General features: G+C 40.5%; 1 protein-coding gene across 2 annotated transcripts in view; it reads right to left on the reverse strand.

Annotated features, from left to right (window-relative positions):
• lrp2a (low density lipoprotein receptor-related protein 2a) overlaps window positions 1-10,728 on the reverse strand; it is a 52,683-nt gene extending 41,955 nt beyond the window's left edge. Inside the window, exons 1-10 of one of the 2 annotated variants that reach the window (XM_084954668.1) lie at window positions 10,557-10,728; window positions 5,418-5,525; window positions 4,994-5,116; window positions 4,620-4,736; window positions 4,093-4,203; window positions 3,843-3,956; window positions 3,638-3,754; window positions 2,945-3,088; window positions 2,712-2,831; window positions 146-274 (exon numbers count right to left, since the gene is read on the reverse strand). In XM_084954668.1, coding sequence (XP_084810794.1) covers window positions 146-274; window positions 2,712-2,831; window positions 2,945-3,088; window positions 3,638-3,754; window positions 3,843-3,956; window positions 4,093-4,203; window positions 4,620-4,736; window positions 4,994-5,116; window positions 5,418-5,525; window positions 10,557-10,626 — 1,153 coding nt within the window. In that variant the 5' untranslated portion in view covers window positions 10,627-10,728. The remainder of the gene's footprint in view (window positions 1-145; window positions 275-2,711; window positions 2,832-2,944; window positions 3,089-3,637; window positions 3,755-3,842; window positions 3,957-4,092; window positions 4,204-4,619; window positions 4,737-4,993; window positions 5,117-5,417; window positions 5,526-10,556) is intronic. The other variant, XM_084954667.1, reaches the window with a different exon arrangement.
• Window positions 10,729-11,328: the final 600 nt, after the last annotated feature.

The raw sequence follows: 11,328 nt of genomic DNA on the forward strand, positions 1-11,328 counted from the left end.
AACTCGCACAATGTGTGCAGTAGCTGCCAAAAAGGAGAGGTGTCTATGCTAATAGACCTCATTTGGCTAGATCATTCGAACCTTCAAAATGTGAACATTTGTTATGTATGTTAAACTGTTTAAACAGAGAGAAAGTGACACTTACTAGAGGAATCAGCTCTGCAGTATCTGTGCTGCTCCAGGATGTAGCCCTCTCGACAGCTGCAACGATGGGAGCCGATCCGGTCCTCACACAGCTGGTCGCACACGCCCCACATAGAACAGTCGTCAAAATCTTTAAACAGAAATCAGTATCAGCAAGTGAGGACTAAACTCTTGTTGTTTTATTTGAATACACAAACACACCCGAGAGCCGAATCTCAGCCTGGTCTGTTGCGCTTGCAGCTGCGATCAGAAGCTTACATACACTCATCATGGACATGTATTTTGTAGTTATTTTAGGTTTTTAATAATTTCTTTGAATTGTTCTTCAAACATGCTGGTATGATTATAGCAAATACATCTTTATGGATTCTAAAGAATTAGACAAGAATTAGATGCATATATTTGAATTTATTCTGAAATTTCTCTAATCCACACAAGGTCAAAAGTATGCATACAGGCTCAAATATACACATACATTCACTTAGATTGTTTAATAAGTGGTGCTTAAGGTTCTACAATGTATTTTAATTTGACAAGTCTATTAAGTTCTTGGTTGTGATCATGTCTTCTAAACAACTTGCAAGATCATCCGTTTGAACGACTGTATATAAGCACAAAAGACTGAGACAAAGACAAAGATTGAGGTATTTGGCCACAATGACAAGAGGAGAAGTAAATGTGAGGCTTTCCAACCCAAGACAACTGTATCAGTTGTCAAGCATGGTGGTGGTAGCATCATCCTCAAGGACTGTTTAGCTGTCAGTGGTACTGATACACTGCACAAAGTGGATGGAATAAAGAAGGACAACAACCTCCAAATTCTTGAACCTCACCTCAGATAAACATCTAGATGGTTAAAATTTGGACACAGTTGGGTGTTCCAACAGGACAATGACCCTAAACACGCATCAAAACTGGTTTTTGGAAAGGATAAAGCAGACTAACATTAACACTCTGGAATGGTCTTCCCTATTGAAAGTTTATGGGCTACACTTAAAATCTCAGTCTTTGCTAGGAAACCAACCAGTTTAAATGTATTCTACCATTTCTGCGAAGAAGAGTGGTCAAATTACACAAAAAGCTTATTGATGGTAACAGACACTTATTTATAATATAAGGGTTACAAAGCCATTTCTAAGGCTTTGGGACTCCATTGAACCACAGTGAGAGCCACTATAAACAACTGGAAAAAACTTGGAACAGTGGTGAGCCTTCCCAGAAGTTACCAGCCTACCGAAAGTACTCCAAGAGCACAGCAAGAACTCATCCAAAAGGTCACAAAAGAACCCAGAACAACATTAAAGAACCACAGGCTTCACATGTCACAAGTTAAGGTCAGAGTTCAAGATTCAACAATAAGAAAGAGACTGGGCAAAAATGGCATCCATGAGAGAAAGAATAAACCCACTCCTCTCACATTTGTCATAAAAACATCTTGACAAGACAAAAGCTTTTAGGAAAATACTCTGTGGATCGACGAAACAAACTTTTTGGAAGGTGTGTGTCACATTACGTCTGGCATAAAACTAACACAGCATTTCAGAAAGGGAACATCATACCAACAGCGAAATATGGTGGTGGTAATATGATGGTCTGGGGCTGTTTTGCTGCCTCTGGACCTGGAATGCTTGCTGTGGTAATTGCAACCATGAATTCTGCTGTCTACCAAAACATCCTGAAGGAGAATGTCTGTCCATCTGTTCGTGAACCCAAGCTGATGCACAGGACAATGATCCAAAACACACCAGCACCTCTGAATGGCTTAAGAAAAACAACATGAAGACTTTAAAGGGGCCTAGTTGAAGTCCAAACCTGAATCCAACTGAGATGCTGTGGCATGACCTTAAAAAGGTGGTTCATGCTCAAAAATCCTCCATCCTGGCTGAATTAAAACACTTCTGCTAAGAAGACTGAGCCAAAATTCCTCCCTGGTGCTGTAAAAGACTCATTGCCAGTTATCGTAAATGCTTGATTGCAGTTGTCGCTGCTAAGGGTGGCCCAACCAGTTATTAGGATTAGGGGGCAATTACTTTTTCACACAGGGCCATGTAGGTTTGGATTTTTTCCCCTTAATAATAAACACCTTAATTTAGAAACTGCATTTTGTTTTTGCTTGTGTTATGTTTGTCTGATATTTAAATTTGTTTGATGATCTGAAACATTTAAGTGTGTCAAACAGAAAAAAACATTGGAAATCAGAAACTCAAAAACGTTTTCACACCACTGTGTATATTTGAGCCTGTGTGCATACTTTTCACCCTGTGTGGATGAGAGAAAATCCAAAATAAATGAAAACTTGTGCACCCAATCTTTGGTTTTTGAAGTTGTTAAAGATGTATTCCATATAATCATATCACCCTGAAAAAAACAACAGTTCAAAATATACTCATACTTCTACCGTCACATGATTTGGTGCATCAAGATGTCAACATAAACTACACATGTTTGGCTTTTAGAAACATAGCAAAAGAAACATATTTCTGTCATAGTGAAAAGCATTAAAAAAAATCCCAACTCACCCATACCACTGTTTAGTCAAAGATGTTAGTGATAGCTACAGTATCTACCTATACATGTGCGACTGTTGTTGCTGTTGACAATGTATCCAGAAGGACAGGAACAAGTTCCACCATCAGGAGAAGCATGACAGTGATGCTCACAGCTCAGGGAGGCACATCTCCAAATACCTGACCAAAAAAGAAACCTGACTGCTGATATATTCTTCAGTGACACCGTTTGTGAGATTAGATTTCCTAATGTGTACTCAATAGTACACAACACTGGTTGTGTTGATACTAACTGCAGTTGCGTCCAGCAGTGGTGTTAGTTTCATCCTCTCCATCTGGACAGTTAGGCGTCCCATCGCAAAGCTTATCCAAGGGGATGCACAGGCCAGAAGATGGACACGGCCATTCTCCTGGGTAACACTCCCGTTGTACATTATCTGTAGATAAAAAAGAAATTCATCCACTTTGCAGGATTATGCACAGAAAGGGAAAGCAACAATAAAAAACAGAGCTGGAAAAAGTTTTAAAGGTGGTACAGTTGTTGGGAATAGAACCGATATTCAGTGGTTCTGATCTGAAGAAAACTGTGGCTGGGTCATTGTCCGGGAAATGGCTGTCACTTTAAATTGACGTAAAGGAGTGGAGCTTTGAGGGGGGTCACATGGGGGCTCAGAGAGCTTCTGCAGCCCATCCTTTAAAAACACACACTCTTCACAGCCATGTGGAGGAATTCTAAAGCACTTTGGGGGGCTGCACAATCTTGTGCCACAAAGAGGCATTTGAATACCACACTTAAGGGAGCACAGGCATAGTATCACTCTAAGCCAAACCAACCATGGTGACTAAAGATGAATCAGGTTTACACAGCTCCAGTTCTTACCCCTTTCAATGCTATTTGTCCAGCTAAAGTACCAAGGCTTCTCATTCTAATTTTACAGATAAAGCAGATAAACGTTGACTGATTTTTTTAGCTACTGTATACATACCACAGCCTTTTTCATCTGCATTATCTTCACAGTCATCCTCTCCATCACAAAGCCAGACTTGATGGATGCAGCGGCCACTGGGACATGTGAAGTAGTTGCCTCTACATGTAGGATATGCTGCAGAGCAAGGGGGGAATAAGACATTTGTTTATCTGCACCAAAATAACTGTAATTAGTGACGGTGACAGCGACGGGAGCCACATACTGCAGTTAAGCTCATCGCTTCGGTCTCCACAGTCATCGTCGTGGTCACAGACGTAGCGTTGAGGGACACACATCCCATTATGACATGAAAACAGGCCCGCATTGCAGCGCTGTGCTAAAGAAATCACAGCAGAAAGAGAACAAAAAAGGACTTGATTTGTTGATTTTGTCATGTTTCTGGTTGTATTTTTGGAAGACCCCAAAACGTCTTTCACTTGATGCATTTGCACCAAAATTGAGTGTCTCCTTACTGCAGTTTGCCTCATCAGAGCCATCGCGGCAGTCAAGTATCTGGTCACATCTCTGGGTCCGGTTGTAGCAGGCCCCATTGGCACACCTCAGCTGTGTACACTCGGGATAATCTGTAAGATTAACCCATCATCAGGCAAATGTTATGCATTTAAATCAGCCTGACAACTGTGCTCTTTTCAGCCTTTAACACGTGAAAAGCTCTGTGAATAGGAGGGATAAGAGACTAACATTTAACAGCACCACCACAGCACCAGCAGTTGCCACAGCATTCTTTATGCAATTGTGAGATTACCACCGTGTGCAGTGCTGCGAGTCTACCATGTCGGCACAATAATGGCATAGCAGCTGAACTTCAGCTTGACTAATCCACCAAAGAATCTGCAATCAACCTCTGACAACAAGAAGCATATTGTGGTCCATTCTGTCAGTCAGCGAGCCTCTTAATCTTAACAAATTGATTAAAATGCCACAGGAGCCTGAGATAATAAAAAAAAAAGTGGGGGGAACCACCTTGGAGAAGACTTACGGCAATTTCTCTCATCGGAACCATCTGAGCAGTCTGCCAGACGGTCACATTGGTACTCTCCTGGGATGCACGCCCCATTACTGCAGCTGAACTGGCCACTGGTGCATGTCCTTCCAGCTAGGAAGAGATAAAAAAAAAAGTTTGTATTCATCTATGTGCAGTTCAAATTTCATTTTATTGTATTGTATTCAGTCCCACAGACTATGTGGGGGGTCATTGTTAATCATTTCAATGTTCAATCCCACATGGCCATAGTTTATGTTTGCAAGAATTCAAATTATTTCAAATATTTCATTCTAAGTATTTTTTTAAATAGGTTTACTTAATCACTGAACAGCTCCCTTTATAATCTGATAATGATGTAATATACTTACGGCAGTGCTGCCTCTCATCTGAGCCATCCTCACAGTCTTCCTCATCGTCACACACCCATAGGTTTGGGATACACTCGCCGTCACTCAGACACTGGAAATGGTTGCTATCACACGTTACCTGAGCTGTGAGACAGAGCATTTCATTACTTACGCCTCCCGAATGAAATCCAGAAGTACAAATCTTACTGCTGATCAAGTGTATTTTTTTATTACTTATACTTTGCTTGTGCTTAGCTACAACCACACTAACATTACTAATTACTGTACACACAGAAACACTTTATTGCAATATATTTTCATCGATAGCAGGATTTAGTTCCTTCCACTACCGAAAGTACTCACATCTAACAAGCATCGTACATGAAATATTAAAACCTTAGCAGGCATCATATTGGCAAAAAATGCAATTTAATAAGTAACTCACGGCAGTCGTGCTCATCAGAGTCATCAACGCAGTCTGACGTCCCGTCACAGTGCCAGTCACCGGGGATACATCGACCTGTCCCGCAGCGGAACTGCCCCAATTCACATCCTGCATGCAATCACAGCTTGACTTCAACTTAAGCTTTTTTTCCCCAAAATGTGCATTCTATGTTAAATTTCAATTTTAGTTGTATTCCTGTTTGTCATCCTGTCCAAAACAAAACATAAATAAATACAAATAAATTATGAATCAATTGTCTTTTATATATGCATTGAAAAACAGGCCATGGGGAGGGAGGGTAGGTGTTCTCTGATATAGTCTGTTGCAAACAGCATTGATGAGCCTTGGAGACAAACGTGCCAGCCATCCAACCGACAGTTACACAACCTTCACTGCGCTCTTCCCAAGCTTCCTTTTGATGTTCTCACTGAGGGGCAATGGTAGAGATAAGGTACCACGGCTCTACCTTCCCTGACGTTTACCAGGAGAGATTGATTCGAGCAGCATAGTTCAGAGGCAGAGCACTCCATCAGACCCCGTTCAAACAGGAATGTGCAATTCTGATGGGCTCTTTGACAGCCTGATTTATGGTGCATGCTTTTCCTGTCCAGTCAGAAATGTAATTAGAATAAATACTGGTACTGGGTGGTACCGCAGCCATTTCAACCCAAATTCTTTATGAGGGGAAGTGTGAGGTGGTGATTGGTGGTGCATGCTCAGGGTTGGGGGTCTGTCTCTGTCCTGTCTTATCCAGCATTTTGAAAACAACGTTCCCCTTTGATCAAATACCTTCTTGAGAATTTTTAAAAATCGAGAGTTTTTATCTAAAATCTAGGGCTTTAGTAACCTATATCATGCCTTTACGATTTCACAATAATGGTTTTGGCCACAAGGAAACATTTTTATGGTGCAATTCAGCTTTAACTGAGTGAAAAGGTGTCTGCAAGGTCAGAAAAGACAGCGGGCAGTTGAGTGATGGTACTAAACGCTATTTAAAGGAAACACAGACTATATTTAGCGCCAAGAGTTTATCATTGCTTTGAGTTATGGACTATTTTAATGATAGATTGCTTCTAAAGCAGTTGTGTGGTCACTGCCGGTGCTTCTGCACTAAAATAGTTGTGTAGGTTGCCTTCTTGTCTCCAATTCACTGCTTTACAAACAACTCAACAAAAAAAAGGGCCACATTTTTAACTCTGCCAGCAGCTATCCAGGAAGCAAACCTTTTTTCCTGCTCAGTTTACTAATGATAAAATTGCTCACAAACTTGCTCAAAGGAGGTCGTTGTTACAAGTCAGTGATCCTAGAGGTTTCAACTATAGCATGGAAGAAGCGTTGGATGCAGGACACAAGTAGCAAAAAGACTAAATCTATTAAACAAAAACAGCATATATACGCTGATAAAAAGAAGTGTTGTCTGTGCAGGACAACTAGGAGTTTCAGAAAGAAAAAAAAAGAATGACAAATAATAACAAAAATATATTGATTGCTATTGACTGTGAAATTGGACGCAATCCTATCAATGTAAACATCTAAAAGAAAGTGATTTTTCCAGAAAAAATGTTTCATTAAGACTTAAATAAGAATATAATCGTGATTTGTAAGTAAGTACACTTTAAGGTGACAATTTTTATTGTGACATGATGCTTCACTCGGGAACTTTTAAGCAAGTAAAAGCAAGTAGCATGATGCATACCCATTGATGCTTGCCAATTAGTTATCTAATGATATTACATGTAACAATACTTAACTCGGGGAGGGCAAGCACTTCTTTTATAGCCTTCTGCTTTGACTACATCTTGCTGGCACTACATTACATCATTTATCTGAAATCAGTTTTCATGCTGAAGATTTACTTGCAATGAAGTCTTTTAACATTTATGTATTTCTCCTTATTTACTTAAAGAGAGAAGTATTTGGAGTACTTCTTCTACCACTGAAATAAATCTAGAGGTGTATAGAAGCTATAAATGCACACAGTGACACCTTAAAGGCCAGTATGCCAGGAAGAAACCAATCTACTGGATGCTTTCAAATGCAGCCAGTGTTTCCTGACAGCATTACTTCTGGGAATGGTGACAGATACCGTGCACTGATGCCGAACCTTTAACAGCACTATCTTGTGTTAGGTTTCTTCTTACATTCACAATAGAACATTTTTCTAAATCCTTAAATTATGTTGTTAAACTGAGAAAGTCAGTCAAAATTAAGCAAGGACAAAGCAAAGGTCTTATTAAGAATGCTTTTTTTAAGTGAGTGTGTGTGTGGGGGGGCGGTGATGATGAGTGTTTTCTAATGAGAGTTTTAGCTGAGGCTTTTCTGTAATGTTGTTGTTTTCCTTTCCCCTTCCTTCTGGCTTTGTCTTTTCTAATTAGCAACTTAAACCCACAGCAGGAAAGAGCACTGCTCTGTCTGAGGATGAGGATAAGAACGCCCGACAAAGAAGCGCACGAGTGGAATTTTCCTCCGAATAAAGCCCCCCAAACGCCTTAAATCCCTCTGTGAAATTACAATGGCACAACAGAGGTGTGAGCAGTGATGCAAACTCGTAACTCGGAAGTGTCGCCCTAAAAAAAAGTAGAGGAAAGTAAGCCTTACAAGCTGCAGAACCAGAGAAGAACACACTATATGCCACCTTCTGACAAAAAGAAAAAAACTTGTCTGTCCACTGCTGTTGTGAAACATCTCTTTCTTGTCACATGGGGTATGTCAAAAGAAGTCTTCACGCTTTCATCAGTGCCGTCTTGTTTTGGTGCAGCCCTCTGCACTCAATGGATGTGAGCGGAGAAAAGTTGAGAAAACGTCTGCTGGCAGCATGAAACGCTGTCAGAGCGAAGTGCTGCTGCCCATTTCATATGGAAATCAATGCAGCAGAATGCAGTCAATTGCCAAACAAGTGACTTTGGCTCTTAGTGCTACACTCAAAAACGTCTAAAAAAAACAAAAAACGAGGCAGCTTTGGCAGTGGCATGTGAACAAAAGGAAGGCATAAATAGGGCGAGGAATAAAGCCTTGGTCTGGTTGGAATCGAGGAATGCTCAGCTTTTTGATGCATGGACCAACAAAACAGTAAATGAAAGGAATCATAAATTAAGTTGTCACAACCCAATAACACAGCTACTGGACATCTTACTTCTCCTCTACGCTGTGTGTCACAGCTCACGAAGCAGCTGGTTGGAGGCTAAACTCCATCCTTGGTGTCTTTAACGTGGACTTTAACGGGGGAGCTACCAAAAGGATTTGCTCTCAATTTGTGTCAACTGTGCTCCAGTTTCTCCCGCAGTGTTACTGTAGCATGCAGACTTAGGCTCCTACACCGGAAAGACACTTGGCCACGGGCACAAGGTTTAAGGTGCACGTGCTGGCTGAGCTTGAAAAGTCTCGAAAAGTTTCAACAAGAAGGAAAACATTTTTATTGACGTCATTACAGACTGGAACTAAAAATAGGTTTCAGTCTGTAATCTACGTCTTCCAATTTGTATGTCGTATGTTAGTATATTTAAATAAAAGCATTTATAGAGCTTTTAAAGTTTGCACTATGCGCCTAATAGGCTATTAAGATTCCCTGGTAAATGATAATTGGAGATAACAGCTCAACTTGCTGACAAAACACATCCAAAACAGCAGAAATGGCAGATAATAGTTAATAAACCAGCACCATGAAATCTTCTCAAACAGTCACGTTAGCTATTAATGCCAGTGTAAGCATTCAGTAGTAGTATCAAGCTCAAGGCCTGGATAATGTTTTCCAGAAGGTCCTGGAAGAAACAGTTATCAAACTAAAGGATTTTTGTGGAGGATCAGGAAGAGATTAGAAAGTACCCTGCCCCCCTCACAGTAAAACAAGCCATCACCAATCTTATATTCTAAGTGACAAAGCAGGCCAGGGAAGCCAGGGAGGCAATGTCCAGCAATATGGTTTAACACGGAGTGGTCATTCATAAATTCAGGTTAAAGATAAATAAATAATATTTAAGCAGTCAACTAATCCAAGCTAATGATCGACATGCACAAGCTGACTAAGTGTGCTGGACGTCTGCTATTTTTCTCAAGTCATCATTTTGTGCCCTTCAGCTGTCATCAGCAAAATTCATCTTCGAGTTGCATGCAACTGCCAAGATTCAAAGGAAATGCCAAGTGATTTTTTTTAAAATGCTACAGTCTCAGTTATACGGTACAGTTATATTGTCTTTGTTTTTTGTTGGGTTTTTTACATAGACAGGCCCGATTTTCTGCCTTTTAGCCAGTGAGGAAATAGGTCTAGGATATTTCATAACAGTAAATAAAAAAGCTGTAGCATTGACCTCACTTTAGGTTTATTTAAAAAACAAAAAAACTTGAAACTGTTTCTCTCTTGGTTAGAAATGATTCCTTTCTGCAGCAGCTGCACTGTAATTAGTTGCTTGATTCACAGTAAGGAGCTTACATACTAAGGGTTGAGCAAAAAGAAAGCAGATTACAATTTGAGAAGTAAGATCTTAGCCGTGTTCCTAACACAACAGACAAGCATGAGACTGTCACGTATAAAGAGCAGTGTGTGAGCTTTTTTTTTCATGTGTGTGTGTGTGTGTGTGTGTGTGTCTCTCTCTCTTGCATTAGAAAATAAAGCTGGAATCTGAGCCGAATCGGTGGGTTTGCAGCGTAAAATCTGCTCCACTGAATGAGATTTGTACCAGTGGCCCACAGTCCTCGCAGATTGCCTGTAAGTCACATGCTCTTTTCCGTTACCTAGCAACAGTAAAGCTCAGGCAAAAGTTCCTCAAGATAACTTCCAATCGGTGTGAGGAAGGCTTTGTGCTCAACCTTTAAAGTAATACTATGTGTAAAAGCATTTAGCGCCACAGATAGAATTACTTTACCTGGTGGCTAAATTTAAAAAAATAAATAAATAAAAATACAGTATCATCCTGAGTGCAGGCACTAAACCAAAGGCTTTTGAATCCTTAACAATACTATTTCCACCTTCTTTTGCTCTTTAAATTCCATCAAATATGATTGATTTTCAGTTTTCTCATATTTTTTCCTATGTGCAACAAGTGCACTGCAGCGCAGCAGTTATGCAGTTCCTCAATGAGTCATTCAGCTAACATCCTGTGTGGACAGAGGAAAAAAAAGTTAAAAAAAAATCACAGTACTTACCTTCAGAGTGGTGCCATGTAACACAGCATATAAGGACAAAAAGGAGTTTAAGTAGCAGTGCTCTCCACATCCTGGCTGGTCCGTCCAGCTCCGCTGTGCAGATGGAGGAGCTGTAAGGACTGGGGCTGGGATGCTGTTGCTTTCCTCTGTCTTTCTTGGCCCGCTAGTTGATGAAAAGGGGCGTGCACAAAGGCCAGGACAGCCGCTCCCCCAACCCAGCCTCGGCCCTCACGATAAATCCCTCTGGGCTCTGGAATCTGCATAATGCCGAGTAAGGTCCGACTCGTCCCTGTGCCAGTGATTTTTCACTCTCAGCGGGCTATCACTTTGATTTAGGGATTGAAATGGGTGCCTACTGGTTCTTGGGGGGGGGGGGAATAAAGAGTGGGCGACTAAATAAAAAAGCATGCAACTACAACAAGGCCTTTTAGGGCGTCCAAGAAGGCCCAGGCAGAGAGCTTAATCCCAGTATGGTTGATTAGAGCCCGAGCAGGGACCATGTTTCTGGCACATATGACGACAAAAATGCACTTTGTTAAGAGTCTTTGTAACGGTGCTTTGCAAAAGGAGGTCAAACGATTATTAGATTATCTAATGGTAAACTAACGGAATTATGGTGTAATGATCTCCCTAAAATAAAAGTATATAAATTTAGCCCCACGGAAAAAAAAAACAATCATCAAAAATAAAAATAAAAAATATAAACTGCTACTACTAAAATAATAATAATATATTTTTTTTTTAAAAAAAGAAAAAAGAAAAAAAGAAAACC

Source organism: Perissodus microlepis, chromosome 16 (genome assembly GCF_051167445.1).
Source record: "Perissodus microlepis isolate ML-2025 ecotype Zambia chromosome 16, ASM5116744v1, whole genome shotgun sequence".
Taxonomy (NCBI): domain Eukaryota; kingdom Metazoa; phylum Chordata; class Actinopteri; order Cichliformes; family Cichlidae; genus Perissodus; species Perissodus microlepis.